The sequence below is a fragment of the Eschscholzia californica genome, unplaced genomic scaffold (assembly GCF_041429995.1).
Source record: "Eschscholzia californica isolate CP2 unplaced genomic scaffold, dmEscCali1.0.p SCAF_2, whole genome shotgun sequence".
NCBI classification, from domain to species: Eukaryota; Viridiplantae; Streptophyta; class Magnoliopsida; order Ranunculales; family Papaveraceae; genus Eschscholzia; species Eschscholzia californica.
In genome coordinates, this window is record NW_028238309.1 from 57587909 (window position 1) to 57607929 (window position 20021).

General features: G+C 36.7%; 3 protein-coding genes across 3 annotated transcripts; 2 read left to right on the forward strand and 1 right to left on the reverse strand.

Annotated features, from left to right (window-relative positions):
- The first annotated feature begins 3249 nt into the window (after positions 1–3249).
- LOC147559458 (ubiquitin-like-specific protease ESD4) lies at positions 3250–8410 on the forward strand. Its single transcript, XM_086661367.1, has 8 exons — positions 3250–4637; positions 4724–4817; positions 5495–5593; positions 6534–6626; positions 6726–6845; positions 7180–7283; positions 7496–7568; positions 7969–8410. The coding sequence occupies exons 1-8, from the start codon at positions 3748–3750 to the stop codon at positions 8029–8031; spliced, it is 1536 nt and encodes a 511-aa protein (XP_086517493.1). The 5' UTR covers positions 3250–3747; the 3' UTR covers positions 8032–8410.
- Positions 8411–10405: 1995 nt separating this feature from the next.
- Positions 10406–15006, forward strand: LOC147559459 (E3 ubiquitin-protein ligase IPI1-like). The gene is made up of 7 exons (XM_086661356.1): positions 10406–10914; positions 11464–11633; positions 12980–13038; positions 13297–13322; positions 13427–13537; positions 13630–13813; positions 14204–15006. Exons 1-7 carry the CDS (start codon positions 10758–10760, stop codon positions 14742–14744), a joined length of 1248 nt encoding a protein of 415 aa, XP_086517482.1. The 5' UTR covers positions 10406–10757; the 3' UTR covers positions 14745–15006.
- A 1010-nt stretch (positions 15007–16016) lies between these two features.
- On the reverse strand, positions 16017–19962 carry LOC147559460 (beta-glucosidase 11-like). Its single transcript, XM_086661352.1, has 12 exons — positions 19455–19962; positions 19297–19360; positions 19067–19125; positions 18543–18618; positions 18392–18463; positions 18191–18278; positions 17826–18081; positions 17585–17700; positions 17293–17513; positions 16917–17081; positions 16757–16841; positions 16017–16574 (listed from the first exon to the last, which is right to left on the reverse strand). The coding sequence occupies exons 1-12, from the start codon at positions 19602–19604 to the stop codon at positions 16328–16330; spliced, it is 1599 nt and encodes a 532-aa protein (XP_086517478.1). The 5' UTR covers positions 19605–19962; the 3' UTR covers positions 16017–16327.
- Positions 19963–20021: the final 59 nt, after the last annotated feature.

The window sequence follows — 20021 nt, forward strand, 5'->3', positions numbered from 1 at the left end:
GACATTTAAGAGTCTACGAAAGTCTGAGGCATTCAAATCCAGACATTTGAGAGTCCACGAAAGTCTGAGGCATTCAAATCCAGACATTTGAGAGTCTATGAAAGTCCGAGGCATTCGATTTGTCTTCCAAAATGTCTCATACTTTGGTGGACTTCATAGTTTGATGGATTTGTGAAGGATTTGGGACAAATTTGGAAGCCAAAATGTCTTTCAAAAAACAAGAGACATTTGAAGTCCATCATGTGATTAACCAATAATAATAATATTAAAATAATAAATGTCTACCAAATGTCCATCAATGTCCACAAATATTCACAGATGTCCACGAAAGTCGAAAAATATATTTTTGAAATGTTAGTATAAATATATTATTTCATGTGATTAAACAATAATAATAATATTCAAATAATAAATGTCTACCAAATGTCCATCAATGTCCACAAATATTCACAGATGTCCACGAAAGTCGAAAAATATATTTTTGAAATGTTAGTATAAACATATTATTTCATGTGATTAAACAATATAATAATATTAAAATAATAAATATCTACCAAATGTCCATCAATGTCCACAAATATTCACAGATGTCTACGAAAATCGAAAAATATATTTTTGAAATGTTAGTATAAACATATTATTTCATGTGATTAAACAATAATAATAATAATATTAAAAAAATAAATATCTACCAAATGTCCATCAATGTCCACAAATATTCACAGATGTCCACGAAAGTCGAAAAATATATTTTTGAAATGTTAGTATAAATATATTATTTCATATGATTAAACAATAATAATATTAAAATAATAAATGTCTACTAAATATCCATCAATGTCCACAAATATTCACAGATGTCTACAAAAGTCGAAAAATATATTTTTGATTAGCACAAATATAATATGCATTACACATTTTGTCAATGGACTCAAGATCTTAAAATGTCCCCAGGACATTTTGTTTATGGATCAAATGTCTTGAAATGTCTATAAAGACATTTTGTCTACAAACTCTCAATGTCTTGAAAATGTCTATGAACACATGTTGTCTATAATAAGTCATCCGAAATGTCTTGAAATGTCTACGGGACAATTTGTCTATGAAAGTCTGTGAAAGTCTCGATCCACTACCCCGCCTATTTTAGATAGATCTTACTGTTGATCTTGTAGACTTCATAAGGAAACTTTCTTCTCAAAAGATTATTGACTTCCAAATTATTGAGATACTTTTTGTCTTGTATCTTGGATCCCATTCGAACTTAGGTTAGGAAAGTACAAGACATGCTTCTACTTCTATGATTCAGAATTAAGGTACAGACCCCACTTCCGGAAAACTCCCTCACTTGTCCAAAATCTAAAGCAAACGACAAACATAGATATATTTAGAGCCAGAGCAAGATTCAAGCGCTTAGGGTACTCGTGGCGACCCCTGAGTTATGCCTTAAGTGGTAGAGCTTTTCGAATTCACATATTTAGTGACTTGATACTGGTTGACCCGTTAGTTTTTAGTATTTTATTCACTTATGACATAGTCAACTGGTGACCAATATTTAAATTATCAATCTTCATCACCCCCCAACCACCCCTTTTACATTTTATCCCTCTTGCATACGGAATTCGTCAACAGGGTGGCTGTCAATTAAAAAAAATCATAGTGGTAGAGTTGCCGATAAAGAAGAGTGAGATATTTCTTTCTAAAACCTCCGTAGATGCCAAAATTAAGGCATCTGAAGACTTCAAAATAGGCTGATAAGCCTGACACCATGAATAAAGGGGAAGCTTTCCACGACAACATTGAAGCCTTCAAATTAAGGCCAGCTGAACGAAAGTGTGCTTTCAGCTTTTTAGCCTCCGTTTCACGGGGGTTATTCTTTCATTCGTCAGCTCATCCCTCGAGCAGTTCGACAAATCTATTATTGTAAAACAACTCAATTGATTATGGGAAGGATAAGTTTGACCGTTAATTTTTTTTGGGAGTTTGATAAAAAAAACACATCCCATGTGACTTGTTGTGATTCGTGTTTTTGATGATTCTATTCAGTAGACAACAAATCACGGTAAGCCACATAGAATATATGTCTAGGGTATCTCTGTATTGTTTTTGTTCTCTGTCATTTAGCGGGTGGTAAACACCTTACTCCCTCGGTCCCTTTGACTCCCACATAGTCAGTTCGCTCTAGAGAGAGAAACCGCGCTCGATCTCTCCAGAAAAAAAACGATCCCGACGAGGTTCGTCAATTTTTAATAACAGTTCATCTCTCAGATTTATCCCTTTTTCTTTTCAATTACAAACTATCCTGGGTTTGTTCTCCGATCCCATATCAAGTTCATTTAACGTATTTGTTGACTTAAGTGCAGATTGTAGTACTAGAAGTTTTGATTTTTCAAAGATTTACAAAGATGGTACGTTAGTTACTTGTTTGATTTGATCTTTTAGGGTTAGGGTTTTTTGGTTATTGTTTTCTAATGTGGTTGAATAAAGTCTAATTTTTTTTGCCAATATCTTGATTTTTGGTATAGCTTCCCCTTTCTTTACTAAAGACTGCCCAAGGGCATCCTATGGTAAGGGTTTTGTTTATACTCAGTTAGATTTGTTTATGCATAAGCTTTTATCTTTTAGTCTTATACTGTTTGTGTTGTGTAGTTGGTGGAGCTGAAGAATGGTGAAACCTATAATGGGCATTTGGTGAATTGTGATACTTGGATGAACATTCATTTACGTGAAGTTATCTGCACGTCGAAAGTAATTTTGCTATCCAACCCGTTTTCTCTATGTTGTAATTAAGTTTTCTCGAAGTTGATTGAAAGTTTTGCGTATAGGATGGGGATAGGTTTTGGAGGATGCCTGAATGCTATATTCGCGGGAATACAATTAAGTATCTTCGAGTTCCAGATGAGGTATGGTTCGTAGTTTCTTAGATAAATAGAAGGATGTCCTTGATGCAACTCATGTGGTGTTCACAATGGTTTTCACCTCATTATGTGTTTTTCCTGAAATGCTCTTTAGTTTTTTTCGGAATCGACGATCTATTTTAAATGTGTTGCTTGGTTGTTCCATGAGTTGGTAGCTTGATTTAATGATTTCAAGAGCATATTTAGATGAATTACATAAACATGGTTGGCCACTTAAGTACATACGTTTACCAGCTGAAACGGTACTTCTAGCAGAGGCACCATTCTAGGTTGAAATTGTATATTTTGGTTGCTAGATATCCGAGCTTCCAGTATTGCTTCAATTTTCCAGCTTGGGAAGCCATTTAGCTTTCTTTGTGCATATCGATTAAGTTTGAGAAAGAAGACTTGCCGTTTGTTGGAAAGTCCCTTTGACTGAAGCTTTTGTTGGACGCTCATACCCGACTGATTCCCACCTTTATCGATCGGCCACCCTTTAAGGTCCATGAATTTCATGGGCCTTACGGCCCAAATCGCATATTCTCACGTTTACACTTGACAAAGTTCAGATTTATTTCTTTCCGTGGGAGAATTATATCTGTGAAATCCTCTCATTACAAAAATCTCACAATTCTAGGGTTTTCGCAATTAAATTCGTTTGTGGGTTTTAATAGATTTCTCTTCGATTTTTTTTGCCCTAATTTCTTATTCCAATTCGTAACTTCCTTTGGGTTTCCTGTACAACCTAACCTTCTCTTCTCCAATTGTTTGCTTTTTAATGGAATGGTAGACCTTAGATGGGATTATTTTTTAGGGTTTGCCGGCTAATCAGAACAACTTTTGAAGATTTAGCATGGGTGCCTTAACTATCAATCGTAAGCGTGGTAATGATTTCTTAAGCTTGAATTCTCCATTTTCATCTCCTATTCCTAGTTGTGGAATTGAATCTCAAGTCTCGAAGAAACCTAGGGTTTCATGTACCCAAATTAGTCCGGAAAAGCCTGTAATTTCTGTTGTTCAACAAAATACAGTTTCTAGGGTTCTTCGTTATCCTGAACCTACTAAGCGTTTTCAGAGAGAAGTTCATGCACCTTGTCGAAATTCTAGGTTTTCAATCTCATCAAATCTAGTTAGAGAAAATCGTTCATCAGATGAAATGGGGAATTTTCTGTTTCGTCGGTTAGAAGAGGCGAAAAGCTTGGCTTTTGAAGGTATACGGGATTCAAGGAAGAACAAAGAGGTGGTTGAGGAGGAAAGTGAGAGTGAGAAAGATGTAATTTCTGATGATTCTAGTGTGGAGGAACTACAAATATTGGATGATGATGAGATGATAGAAGTGGAAGGAAGGTCAGGGATTTCTGAGCATAGATCACTTGAGACCAGTGGGGATAAGTATTTGCAGGAAAAATATTCGAAATTCGATGATTATAACATTGGTGCATCTTCTTCTTTGATTTTTGATTCGCCTGATCAGAAACCAAAATTGGATGAAACAGAGAAAATGTTGGAAACTCTTTCAGTTAAGGATATGATTGTTCTTCCTCACAAAAGACTCTATGAATCAGCTGAGAGACGGAATTCGAAATTGGGTTTCTTAAACTTTGAAATTGGATTATTGACTAAAAAGTTGTCTTTCTTCTCAAGGCCTTCAAAGAAACCCCTGGAGGTACCTGGAGAACTATTTGCACCTCTAACAGAGGAGGAAGAAGCTGAGATTGATAACGCAATTTCACATTCAAAAAGGTTAATTAAATTTATATTTATTACCTTCTATTTTTGAGTAGTATGATTGTGGATTAACAATTCTTACTTGGTATTTACTTGTGCAGGCGCAAAGTCTTAGTCTCACATCAGAATTCGAGTATTGACATTACAGGAGAAATGTTGCAATGCTTGACACCGGGTGCCTGGCTGAATGATGAGGTGAGTTCTGTGTTTATCGTTGTCATACATTATAAAGCTCACGGACATGATTAACTATTCCCTATTATGTCATTAAGATCTTGGATGCCAATATAGGATCCTTGTTAAATAGCTTAAGGTGGAAAAAAAGCCATGAGAGAATCTTCTCGATTGCAAATTTGGTGATTAGGTGGCACTAGGTTAGGACATTCTCTAGCTCATCCTCATGCTTATGGGTTTACCCTGTTGTTTCAGCCAACTACCCTTTAGCCAATAAATCTAAGTATCACTATTTTCAAACCTAGAACTTGTTGAAATTTCAACCTAGCAAATTAAGTGCCATATTGGTAGAGGAGTGCGCTGATTTAATTGTTTAAGAAGGCATTTCTCCCCACTTTAAGTTGTGGGGACTTTTTTGCCACATGAAGCAATTTCTAAGAGCATTTCTTCTCATACATGTCACATCCTTCCTGTAGACAACAAACCAGCTACCCGAAGTCACCAGGTAACCTTACACCTTATGTGCCCAAGTAACCCCCTTCTTGAAGCAAAGCAGTTTGTTACTTGAGCATCGTAACTTGCATTCACTAGGACCTTTCTTGTTCAGTTTCTACTAAATGGAATGAGACTTTGGATTGTTAGTCTCGCTCGTTGTTTATTTTCTTCTTGATGTGCATCATTTTTTTTTGCTTTTCTAGGTGATAAATGTCTATCTTGAATTACTCAAGGAGAGGGAGAGGCGAGAGCCCAAAAAGTTCTTGAAATGCCATTTCTTCAACACATTCTTCTACAAGAAGGTAGTGTTTTTACTCTCTTTTGTAATAATTGATGCCGTCTGCCATTGCATTTGTTAGCCGTGTAGCATGTATTTTCCTTATTCTCATCTCTAGTTTTTCCTACTATTTTAATTTTTGATTGTTTATATCTTAGCAAATTTCGAAAAATTTCGGGCGATTTCACATTACCGACACGAAATCTGGCACATAAATGTCGTGTCAGATTTCGGTTGAAATCTGCATGAAATTTCAATATATTCGAAAGATTCGAAACAATGGTGGATAATTCAAGAGATATCTTTCCTAATTTGATCATTGAATCATACCTTCGCCTCGGATTATTCAAGAGATTTCTCTGTTACATATCTTCAATAGATTTCTTCAGATTTCTTCTCCATTCTTGACTGATTTGAAAGTGAGTTTTATTTAAGAGACGTATTCCCTAATTTGAAAGAAAATCTAGAGAGAGAGGAGGATGCGTCGGTTTCTCTGAACTTGACGTAGTTTTATCTGAGAAATTAGGGTTTATTAGGGAGAGACCTTCTGTTGTTACTATGCAGGTACATCAAGTTTGATGTATAGTTTGTTTTTACGTCTTCAATATCTAACCCCTACTATAACTGTTCAGAAGTTAATTTTTTTCAATTTAACCCCCTGATTTTACTGCGTTCTTTCATTTTAGCCCCTAAACTAACAGATGACTATTTTGTGGGTGTTATTTTCATTAAACAATTCAATTTAGCCCCAAATCTAACTGTTTTAATTAACAGTTTATTACAAATTGGCCCTTTGTAAAATTTCCCCACAGACCGAAACGTTTCCACTTTTGGACCGACCCAAATTTCCACCGAAACATTTCATTCCTTGATTCATATGCTCTTGAGTATGGGATTACACCACTGACTTGTTTCCTTATGTGTTTGACTCATCGTGTGCTTTTCCATTTTGGACTTCGGTACAGTTGGCTAGTGGAAAGACTGGTTATGATTACAAAGCTGTGAAGAGATGGACTACTCAGAGGAAGTTAGGATATGGACTTATTGAATGTGATAAGGTAGTGCTTTCCTCACTTAATTCCTCTTACTCTGATTATGCAACTAGCTATCTTGACACAGGATTCATTTTTAGAGTGACTACCTTATTATCCGTGCAGATTTTCGTCCCCATTCATAAAGAAATACACTGGTGCTTAGCGGTCATCAATAAAAAAGAGGAGAAGTTCCAGTACCTTGATTCACTTAGAGGCGTGGATACCAAAGTTCTGAAAGTTCTGGTATGTTGTTCATTAAAAAGAATTCTGGTCGGTTTTTCGTGGTTGTCACAAATCTCTGAATATCTAATATGCTGCATCAGCTAATTCTACCCCCAAAGATCTTGAAAAGCTTGCCCTTTAAAGCACAATTAGTTTTGGCGTGACGAGAATAAGCTTATTCTCGAGTTTTCGTGATTTTTAACTAGAAATATTTTGAAACATCGGTTATACAAGTATAATAAATTTGTGCTTTCTATTGGGCAGAACCGCATAAACTTCTATTGATCGTTTAAGTATATTTCATACTATTCATGCCTAAATAAGACTCAGCGTTCTTCTTTTTTGTGTTCGGCAGGCTAGGTATTTCATGGAGGAAGTGAAGGATAAGAGTGCAAAAGATATCGACGTTAATTCTTGGGAACATGAATACGTTGAAGACCTTCCTGAACAACAAAATGGGTATGTATGCTATAGTCTAACCCCTATATGTCATTTTCTTGCCTGAAAATGACAGGAGCAACTTCTTTTTCAGCAGAAGACAATATTGTGTTTGATTATTTTGAAAAATCTTACGCGAAACCCAGTTATATCTCTGATAGTTAGGTTGAATCATACTGTAATATAGCAGATATAAATTATACTCTCGGCTTACTTGGAAATTTGTTCAACAGATGGGATTGTGGCATGTTCATGATCAAATACGCTGACTTTTACAGCAGAGGACTAGGGCTCTGTTTTCATCAGGCAAGTCACTTTCTGCTATAAATCAAATGCCTTTGTTGGTAGGCTTTTTCTTTCTGGGAATTCTGCTTACCCTAATATGTCAATGGCATTATGATGCGACACTCCTCAAAATTACATATATTTATTGTTCACCTTTCCATGCCTGACCCCAGTGTTTTGAATCTGCGGTTCACAAAGTGCCACCTCAGTAACTGTTACTGAGCGAAAGAAACACTTTTTTCTTAATGGTAACCAAATTTAATCGATCCGGAGAAAAGAAAGTGACATTTATAATACCACAGTAGTACTTTATTGTGGTCTCAATAGTATCTGTAAAGACAACTCAGGGCCCGTTATGTTTTGCGGAATAGAGGGATATAACGTAGTTGAACCTAAGTCATATCTTCTCCACCTTTTGCAGGAACACATGCCATATTTCCGACGTAGAACAACCAAGGAGATTCTTAGATTGAAAGCTGAATGAATTGTTTATGAAATTCAATTCATAGGTGTAGATAATTTAGCCGGCGGGCAGAGGCGAGGAGCTGACATTTGAACAATCATTTTCCCTGTCAGCAATAGTTTGCCTTGTCAGCAAAAACATGGCACGGGCCTTACCGGTACTGTCTGAAACAGTTGTGCTTGTATATCTAGACCATAATATGTGAGCAGGTTTTGGGCAATTTATGTCATCAGTACTGCAGTTTTCTATTGCTGGTGATATGATGGAGTTAACTTTGAGGGTGTCTCAGTCTGATGTTTTTTATGTACTCACAATTTTTTTTTCTAAGATCAAGGTGATTTTTGACTGTTGAATTTTGTATGTTCTATTTCATCTTTTTCTTTAAGGATTTGGTTTGTCACATTTCTGTTTTTCGTATTGCCCCTAGTTGTTGATTTCTCTGTAAAGACTGATTTGTGGTTTCGGTGTCAATTACTTTAGCAAATGTGGCACATTTTTTTCGAAAAATTATTAGTTTTTGGTGTAGGTGTTGTTTGTTTTCTTGAGGTCTGAATATGAGTCTAAGCTTCTCTTTGTAAAATAATATTAAAAGATTATTTCTAGTATTTACAGTCCATATAATAATGGAGGAAGATATATGTTTTTTATTACATTTCCCGAACTTAAAGGGTTACGTACACCCATCTTCTGACTTAATCAAAGGTTAATGAGAGTTAGTTAGATGCTTAAAGGGTTACGTACACCCATCTTCTGACTTAATCAAAGCTTAATGAGAGTTAGGTGCTGTTTGTTTTTTATATTTTTCAGATCTGAAATCTGAATTGACATTCAATTCAGATTTCAGATGTTTGTTATTTTTATCTCGTAAGATCTGAATTATGGCTGAATGGAGTCTACGTCTGAATTGGCTGAAATATACCTCCACATTTTTCAGACTTCTAAACAAGTCTGAAATCAAGTCTCCAAATCTGAAATATGTAAAAAGACATTTATGCCCCCTTCAATTAGAAATTTTCTCCCACCACCAAAATCAGGTAACTACCATCACCACCACCATTAAAACCAGGCAACCACCACCACCACCAAAATCAGGCAACCACCACCACCACCAAAATCAGGCAACCACCACCACCACCAAAGTCAGGCAACCACAATCACAGAAACAAGGAAACCACCACCACCACCAAAATCAGGCAACCACCACCACCATCAAAGTCAGGCAACCACAATCACAGAAACAAGGAAACCACCACTACCACCACCGAAACCAGGCAACCACCACCCCCATCCAGAAACAAATCAAACTAAACCGACTAGTGATGGATGAAATCTCAGATCGGATTAGTTGAAGATCAAAAAAGAGAAACTAAAATCCGATATAAAACCCTTCATCGATCTGCAGAGAGCGCGACTGAGAGATTTGCATTCCTATTGTTAGAGAGATAGACAGTAGAGAGAGGGAACTTTACTAGGGTTTTCCATTCATGGAGAAACAGGGAGGGAGGAACCTAGGATTTTCCTTTTCAGAGATGGAGAAAGAGGGAGAGATGAGAGGAATTAGGGTTTCTATATTTCTTCCTTTTATTTTCCTTTTATTTGGGCGTGGGATAAGGGGTAAATAAAAATTGGGTTTTGTTTGTAAAAGATATGAAACAGGGGTATTTACGTCAATTTCTTAATTCAGACATAAGAATTCAGATCTATAAAAACAAACATCCAACTCGGAAAATGATTCAACTAATTCAGATTCAGCCAATTCAGTTCAGCCAATTCAGATTCAGCCAATTCAGATTCAGACTTGAAAAAAAAAACAAACAGCACCTTAGTTTGATGCTTAAAGGGGTACGTACATACACCCATCATTTAAGGGGAGCATCTAAAGGTACCTGAGGCGACGCTTTTTATATGCCCAAAAGGAGGGCCGTTTGCAATATAATTTGAGTGTCTTTTGAAGTTCCAAGATTAACTCTCCCTCCCAAATTGAGCAGACCTACACTTCATCTTCATTCCGCGGAAGTTCCTCCAAAGATGACTTGAGATTTAAAACCTAGGTGTGAGGTTTCTTCAATGGTATTCATGTAGCAATATGAGTTGCATTAGGAAGAAAATCAATTTTCTTACCTGATTTTATCCGTAAGACAAGAGCTTAAAGGTATAAATTTCTACACCCAAAACTGATGGACAGTAGTACGGACGATATATATTTTTTTTAGAAAGTGATTACGATTCCACCTCCTCTGAAAATCGAACGTGAAACCTTCAGAATTTAAAATTCATGTCAAAACTATTGGCCACTTGGTAACTAATGGACCAAAACGGAATGATATCATCATGTAATAGGAAATCCAAAAGATTTTTTTTTTTTTGATGAGAGAAATCCAAAAGATATGATAATGTAATAAAATTGTAACCCTTGGTCATATTTTATTCGTATTTTCTATTCGTTTGAGACTTGGGGACACCAAAATTGACTAGTTTCATTTCTAATCAACTCTCGGACCGAGTCCTAGTGAGAGAGAGGGGTAAATTCTTAAGAGAGAGAGAGAAAATCCAAAAAAAAGAGAACGATTTCTCCCACAACCGTAATAGTAAACCTTCAATCGCTATTCAGTGTTTCTTCCTAAATTATAAAATTATTGTTTTAATTGTCGAATTTGAGGAATTTTGAGTTTATTGAAGTGTTTGTTGATCATGATTTGGGCAAAGAAAGGTGAGAATTGATCAGTTAGGGTTTTGATTTGGAAAGTATGGGATCAAGAGATCCTAATACATTTGAAGACGATGGTGGTGGTGGGAAATCTTCTGATGCTTCGTTGATTCAGTGCTCGATTTGTTTTGAGGTCGTCTCTGACAATGGGGAGAGATCTAGTGCTAAGCTTTCATGTGGGCATGAATTTCACCTCGGTGAGTTAAAAGCTGTTTGTTTATACTTACTTGTGTGCCTATTGTTCTTTTGATTTTGATTTTTAACCTAGATTTGGGAATTTTAGATGAACAAGAGAAATTCCTATGTGGGTTGATAATATTAATAATATTTGCATGTTTGTTATTTAAGTTCTTTGATGTTTGCCTCCTTAATAATGAAGTTAAGATTTACTAGGGCCTTGAATGAAACCAGTGCTTAATTACTTATCACCGAAAATTCCCCGTGGGGGGGAATTCAGATCTGTTTTGATTGAACAGAGTTAAAGAAGTAAGGATTTCTTGCTGTCTTAGCTCAATGGGTCAAATTGCTATTCCGAGCGATAATTTTTGTCTATGAGCATGTATTGTTTGCAGACTTGTAATCCTCACCGAGAATCTTCCGCGCCTGTCGTTATGTTGCCATTTTTGAAATGTTAAACTACTCTCTTGAGAACTTAAATATTTTTGGACTAATCATTGTTCAATGTTCATGGGTAATTGCTCTATGCTTATCATAAATTTGTACCTTGACCTTTTTTTTTTCCGTAGATTGCATTGGATCAGCATTCAATTCAAAGGGAACAATGCAGTGCCCAAATTGTAGAAAAGTGGAGAAAGGTCAATGGCTTTTCTCAAATGGTTACCGTTCATGTTCCGAATTCAACGTGGAAGATTATGCTCAAGACGAGGAACTTTATGATCTAAATTACACTGAAGTGGTAAAAAGGAAATCTGTTTTCTTGTTTTTCTTTTTGCTGTTTTCAATTTCATTATTTTCTAATATTTGACTGTTAAGGAGAGATGAATACATGGGACAGATGAAATTATTTTCGTACTATAGAAAGGTGGTGCTACAAATTATGATGTCACAATGAATCTAAAGAGTCTGACATTGGTCATTCTGTTGCAGTATAGTTTGTTAGTTAACTTATTGCTTTAGTTAAATTTTGGATGATATTAGAAACCCATATTGCGCTAGTGTAAGTTCGGATCACATGGGTTATCAGGTACATGAGGGTTGTGCATTGAGAATTCGAGTAGCTTGATATCATGGAATCATATGTAGTTTAGATTTTGAAAATTGTATGCATTTAAGCTGTATATATTATTATATAGTAAACGCAGTCTATGCAGAAGTTAATGTTAAACATACTAATGGGTCGTACAACAATCGTGTTTGTTGTTTAACAGTTTTGAATCTGTATATTAGGTACCTAACCAGCAATCAAGTTTCTGTTAGATGATTGAGAATGTGAGTAAGTACGTATTGTGAAAAAAGAAGGCATATGGTACCTATAGGATCAAATTTCTTTCCTAACATTTTAGGGACGACTGAGTCTGGATATGGTTTAATTTCAAAAAGGCATGTGTTGAGATCCTGGGATCTTTTCCTGGGGACATCATTTTAGGATCATAATTGGGTGTGCCTTGTCTAAAAAGATGTAGAGGAAGAGCACCAAAAAAAAGGCTAGGTGTCTGATTAAGCGTTGAATACTGAACCATGTATTCTGCAAGTGAAAATATTTAAGACACAATTTGTTGTAGGCAGATAATGTGGGGGTTATTCTACAAATGATTAGCATAGGAACAATAATATGCATATTAGATCTTTTATTGAACGAGCACCAAGTATTCTGATAAGCAAATTCTTAACAGTTCGAAATTTTTACTGTTAATACTTAAAGGATAGTTAAACAATTTTATTTTAATTTCTTTTTTTGTTATCTTTTTGTATCTACATACCATATAATCCGGTGAACAGGGCTTGATCCACTATTTATAGTTTGTTTAAAGATTTCTATCACCATCTGAAGCACCATTGCATTTTTGAAATCTGTCCTTTGTTATTTCTTATTTAAATCGTAACCATTTGTTCATTATGTTCCTGGCTTGTGGGTGTACGAGTGTTTGGGTTGAACTATTGCCAATGATATCCTTGCTATTATGTGCTAGTTGTGGTGCTATAAACCTTGTTCCATTAGTATATGTGAGTTGCATCCTGCCGTTTTCATACAACAATATCTATTTTCGAAATTTAATGATCTCTTGTACCTTCTTTTCTCAGTCATTTGGAGTTCAGTGGTGCCCATTTAGTGGATTGACCAGGGTCCCATCCTCATTCGAGTAAGCACGATCTTTCAATTCCTTGAGCTACGGATCCTTGTGTTTTTGTTTTTCTTATTTGGAAATTTTCTTTAAGCTCTTCAGTCTTTCTAATTGCATTTGCAAACCTTGTGACATTCTTTGTCCCTGAATGTGAGGGCAGAAAAACCTAGAGTCTCACTCATTGCCTTTCTGCCCATTATCACTTGGTATGCTCTTACAACTTACAAATTTTTTCGTATAAAAAATCTTATACCTAACCGTTTCAAATCTTTTCAGGGGAGGGGATTCACCACCAAATGCATGTGAGTTCTTGTTTAGTAGTTGTATTTATCTGCTTTAATTTCAGCTTCTATGTAGGATTACTTAATACAATTGTAATGTGTGTTCCTATTTTCCTTCACTACAGATCATGGGTTACTAGGGCACCAAGCTATCTTTGGTGATCATGCATCATCAGTGGCTCATTCATGCCCCTATTTTCCCTACTTCAACCAATTTCACTCATCTTCAAACTCCAGTGAGTTTTTTCAGATGGCTTTAACTTCCTTCAGTCATAATCAAATGGCCAATTAGGACTCAATGACGTTCTAACTTACCATCATTTTTCAGCTGTTGATCTCCGTTATCCCAGTTGGGACCATCATTCGCCTCCTTCCTTGTCTCCAATTAGCAGCCTGGTTAACACCGCTGGCCAGGCTCTGGTTCCATCAGCATCAGTAAGATCTAGTAGGGGAGCTCCGGAGGGTCAAAGCCGATCCAGTTCTTTTGTTCATCCAGTTCTTCTCGGCTATGGGTAAGCTTTGATTTCCAACAAACTCAATACTTCTGCTTTATTAGCTATTAAATTTGAGGACATGCTGTATTCTAAGGAAAGGTATATTGTGCCCAAACCAGATGCCTGATCTGGGACTAAAACTGATCCAACAGCTTTTTGTGCTGAGTTACTACCTCCTTGAGAGTTGAGATATGCACAAAAAAAAGAGGGAACTGAACTGTCTGATTGCTAGCCAGCCAGTGTTCGCGTGCAGGTCGGACATCTAGATCGGACACAATAGCAGTGTAGGTATACTAATAGACTGGTTTAGGAGCATAAAACTTCATTTTCGGTAATTGACGATGAATTGCTATATTGCCTCTTAAAAGCTGTTAATTTTGCAATAAACTAATCCCCTCACCTATCCAGGTCTGGTTCAAGAGCAGGAAGCTCTGTTCTCGCGTCAATGGTTCCACCTTACCCAAGCAGCAACTCTCGGGCCTATGAACGGATGATCCAAGGTGTTCATGCATATCATCAACAACAACGGCCCAATTCAACTGGTGTACGAGCTCCTGTAGCTCCCAGGCGATCTAGTGATCAGAGGAGTTTAGCTGCTCCAGTAGGTCAAGTTGTTTCATCCTCTGATCACACCAACGGGTACTTTCTCTATCCCCAAACAGGTGCATCTAGTGGAAATATCCAAGAAACAGAGAACCCTCAACAGACTCGCTTCTATGCATGGGAACATGATCGGTTTCCTCCCTTCCCTTTGATCCCAGTAGAGAGAGAATCTAGTTGGCGGGGTCCATTAAATCAGTCTTCCAGTGGGTCAGAATCCGGCAGTAGAACTACTAGTCATTGGCATGGTTATGGATCGGGGAGGATATCGTCACAAAGTCGACCCGATAACTCTCATTACCAGCAAGTTCATCATCCTTCTGGGAGGGTATTGCATCCCTTCATTTGAAGCAAAACCTCTTCAAATGATAAAACTTAGTTGTTTATGTGTGAGGAACTGAGTCTGTAGATTTCTGGCAGATCTTATATTGTCGACATCGTCGCTGTGTGACTTGAACCCTAAAACTGAAAACTATCTTCCATTTGAGTCGCATGGTAATCTGTGCGATGAACTTGGCTCATTGATATTTGTTGGCCTTTATGGATATATATAAGAGGAACATATATAGTCATTTATATTTCAATTGAAGATAGACTTTGTGCTCTGTCAAGTAGGGTTTTCCTTTATATTGTGGCCATTGATACAAATGGAGGGAGATAATCACTAAATTTTTTCTTTAAATGAACTGTGTTAAAAAGACCTAATAAAATGCCTAACAATGTTTTATTTTCTGCAGTTCTTGTTACTGTTAATTCAGATTATCAAATAGGGTTCTATAGCGCCCTAAAATCCTAGGAGTTGTCGGTATTGTCCCCGCTTTAGACACCTCATACAGGTATGGGGCTTTGTTCTTGGCGAAGGCTCCACGAGCCCCCCCAAAAGGCCTCGACACTTACCAAGCTTGAGCGTGCACCTAAATCTCAGGTTGCGGACACTTTCGCGAGCGATATGGCACTATCACATAGTGGGTCCTTGAACCCGTGGATGTCAAAGGATCATTATTGATTTATACCATTCGGCACGTGAGCGAAGGTGAGCGATATGGGACTATCACATAGTGGGTCCTTGAACCCGTGGATGCCAAAGGATCATTACTGATTTATACCATTCAGCATGCCAACTATTAAACAAAATCAGAAATTCCCCGCTCTTTGGGGATGTCATCAGCATTGAGGAACATGTATTAGGATGTATGTGTTACTCGTCCAGATCATGAACTGGAAGGAAAGAAAAAAAAGAAAACTTTGACAACATCACTCTCTTCTCATGCGACTGTCGTTAACAAAGAAAGCTCTATTATTAACTTGAAGGAGGTAACAAGAACCTAAACTATAGATGTATTAGAACACGTTATCAGAAAGAAACCAAGAAGACTTGATTGTCCATGGAGATCCGGATGGAACATTTGACATATTTTTGCATTCTTAGGTGTTCCACATGAAATTCCTTATAAAAGAATATTGACAATGAACGATCAGATGATCCCATGATCTTGTGTTAAAATATGTTTGCAGCGAAGCATAAATTCCTGACTTGTAGTTATATATCATAGAGTATCTGCTCCCACTTACTACACGTCCGAAACTAGACATAGGTTATTCACGGCATAACTAACAACGGTGAGTAAACTTACATTGTTATTAAACAAAAAGCAGAGTAAACATTCCCATATATATATTAGACTAATAAGACAATCATCTATCTTACTGTGATTCAATCCAAGTGTATAAAAGCAGTTCCTACGTCTTCTATTGTTGTTGTCGTAGTCTAGTTGATGGAGCTCTAGTATCCATTAAGAGTTTTAGTAATCACAGAGGCGCTTCTTATTTATTTTAATCATAATCGTAGTCTTTTAGGATTCATGAGTAGAGCTTATTCTATAGAAGAAACTTAAAAGACAAAAATGATTAAAAAAAAAGGAAAACGAGTTCCTACCCTGCAAGTTGATTAGTAGAGGAACTGTTGTCAACTTGCATGATACTGTAATTGGTATTGATGTTTTTGCTACTTCCTTTGAGAAAATTGGTGTACCAGTGAGCCGATAACTTAGGTTGTCTCTTCAAATGTGGGTCGTTGAAGTCTACGGAATAGAGCCCAAAACATGCTTTGTAACCGTCGAGTAGTTCGAACGAGTCTAAGAATGACCATGTGAAGTACCCTCTTGTGTTAGATCCGTTCCTGTAATCAAAAAGAGAAAGCGAAAACAGTATTAGCACGGAAAGTGTTGCCAATGCCTAGGATGGGTCGAGGTCGTGACCCTGTTGGGTCTGCTATGTCTCTAGCTGTAACATTGTATGGGCTGTCGTACAGTCATCTCTCAACATCAAACGTACTCGAATAAGAAACAGTAATATATATACCTCACTGCATTCAGCAGCCCTCCAATATAGCCCTCAATATATTTCACCCTTTCTATGTCGTTCAACGTATTTGACGTTCTTTGACCTACATCACAATTTGGGTGAAGGCTACTTACGCAGAAAAATCGATAAGATAATATAGAAAGGAAAACACAATTACCGTTTTCGTGGATATATAACGGAGGGTTCCCGTACACTTGCTTAAAATACTCCAGTACTCCTTGCAAACCCGGCGGATAAACAGGGAACTGTGTCAACCCATTTTGGTTTGTAAACTTAAAGCGAACTAATCTCGTCCGGTCTTTATCAGAGTTTACTCCATTAACTGCAATATGGGTTAGGAAGTTTGGGTTTAAATCTCACTTTCTTAAACAAGAAAAGACTAACTCGACTAGGACTCATACGAGCAAAGTTGAGTGTCTGAGACCCTCAACCGACTCAACTCCGTTACCTAACACTATATGTACTTAACAACATTACTTTTTAGCCTCGAACCTACTAACGAGCGAGTGAATGAGAGTAGAACGAAAACATACATATAAACTGAGCAGCCATGTCTCCGAATACATCTCGTTCTGGGATGTCAAGGGCTATTGAGTTGTCTTTGACATACGCAGTTATATAGTAGTTTACTCCAAAGAAGTCATATGAGCCCTTAACTAGTTTTGATTCTTCTGGGGCGAAAGAAGGAATCCGTGATCCGGCATTCTTCTTTACTGTATCGGGATAGTCTCCAAAGACCAAAGGATCGGCAAACCTGAAATTAGTGAGACTAAGTAAACCTAATGTTGATAAACTAATCAAAAGTTAATTCTAATAGGGACTCACCAACCAATAAAGAAATCGTTAAGCCTTTGAGTAGCAGCAACGTCTTCAGTACTGTTTGTTACAGGAATCAACCAGTTAGAGTACAGGTTGAGCCCGATTAGTCCTTGTTGTTTTGCCTGCATTATCATCTCTCTCATCTCAAAATAATATACATATATGTACGCACACAAAAATATCATAGAAGTAGAAAATATGTTTTTCGTGTGGGTAGATTGTCGAGTATGATAAATGATTGAAATACCTGGAATTTTTGCTTGTACAATTTTGCAGCTGAAGCATGAGCTAATAAACAGTTATGAGCAGCAACATAAGGCTCCGTCACAGAGTTGCCAGCAGTGCAATTAAACCCAAAGGGTGAAGAACACCGACCGGGAGGGAAAAATCCGATGTCATAACCTCCCAAAACAAACACATTTGCTTCATTTATAGTCGTCCAAGTAGATACTCTGTCCCCAAATTCTCTAAAACAAACTTCAGCATATGCTGTGAAGTCTTTCCTGCACCATCCGGCACAAAGATAACATTAATCAGTGACGGTACCAAAGTACTAAATAGGCATATTTCGAGTGCACCGATATGACAAAGTTGATGTTAAGAAACTACTACACTATCTTTCGACTCAGCCATCCTCCGTATTCATCTTCGAGTGTTTGAGGTAGATCATAGTGGAATAGTGTAACATGTGCTTGAATTCCTAATGAAACATAAAGTGGGTAAAGTTAAGAAGATTGAATCGTGAATTCGCTAATCAAGATAACTTAAGTTCCATCTTGAATCTAACAAGTTGAGGTGGGATTTGGATCTTACCATAGCTGAGAAGTTCATTGATGAGGTTGTTATAGTATTGTAATCCTTTTGGATTAACAGGCCCTCTCCCATCTATATAGAAAGTATAATCACCACAAGTTCCTCATTTGAAAAGTCAAAATTCAATATAATGAGTTATAATAGATCATACTTGGGATAAGCCGTGACCATGAGATGGAGAATCTATATGCATCTAAGCCAGTATCCGCCATGAGTTTCACATCTCCCTATAAGAATAATAATAGCAAATGAGAAGTAATAAACTTGTCGAGGAAATACTAGAAAGAACAAAATCAGGGTTCTCTAGTTGCCTAGCTTCTAGAGTGGAAAACCCAGACTGAGTGTCAATTTTTCATGCAAGAATTATCTACGTTCGAACAAAATTTATAGTAATATGAACTTAATAACTACTCATTGGAATATACTTTTCTACTCATAAGCTATACTATTGGATATGTCAATGTATCAAGATGTAGCCTACTCTATTTGAAGATAATCCTATCACAATATCGTGAAATCGTGAAGTGTTTCAAGTCTTAGGCAACCATTTCTTTCCAAGCCGGATATTGTCATGTCAAATGGGCGAAACGACAACTCCGCTAATTGAGTTTTCCTGGAAAATAGAAGAGCAATAAGCTATTGAAGGTAATAAAATGGTTGAAGAATATTCCACACCTTATACTTGTGATATTGATCAATGGCTATGTCACCATTGCTATTGTCCACCATTTTCCCTGAAATTCAAATATTTCTTCTCACTAAAAATTACAGTTCCACACAACTTCTATTCACATTGTTTGGGTATCTCCCCAAAATTCTAATATCAAGAAAAATTAAACATTGAAAATTCATATAAATAGTTGGTTCAATAAGAAACCCATTTGAGGAAGAGAGAGAAAAAAAACCTGCATGAGCAAAAGTGTCCCAAACACTAGGAGTCCTTCCATCTTCATTTGCAGCTCCTTCAACCTATTTCCAAAATCAGAAAGTATAAGATCATAATAATAATAATAAAACAATGTTAACAAAATATAGAAGAAGAAGAAGAAGAAATTATAAGAACCTGATAAGCTGAACTTCCTGAACCAAAAATAAAATTGTTTGGGAAATCATCTCTACTAAATTTTTGACTAATACCCACTTCTCCAAAACTTACTAGAAGAAGAATTATAAGAGAAAAATAAGAACAAATAGACCAAAACACTCTTCCCATCTTTCTTTATTTCTCTCTCTAACCCTTTACTCTTATCTTGACTGTATGATCTAAAAATGGGTTGTTGAGTTTTGATGAATATAATAGAGAGTTACCAAAATATTTTGTAGAACAATCTCAATACAAAAAGAAGAAAACAAAAAAACTTTTTGAACAAAAAAAGGAAGGAAGAAAATTGGAATGGAAACAAAACTGATTTGTGACTCTTTAACATTAATGGACACGTAATTGGCACATCACTCACTATACAGGGGAAGGGGATTCCCCGTATCTGAGCCCGAGCTTGAACCCGAACTAGTTATAGCTTTTTACTTGGAGTGTCCAAATGGGGGACCAAACCGACTGATCCACCAACCTCATCCAGTCGGTTTCAAACCGAACCAAATAATGTGAGGCTTGGCATGGGATATCTATAAA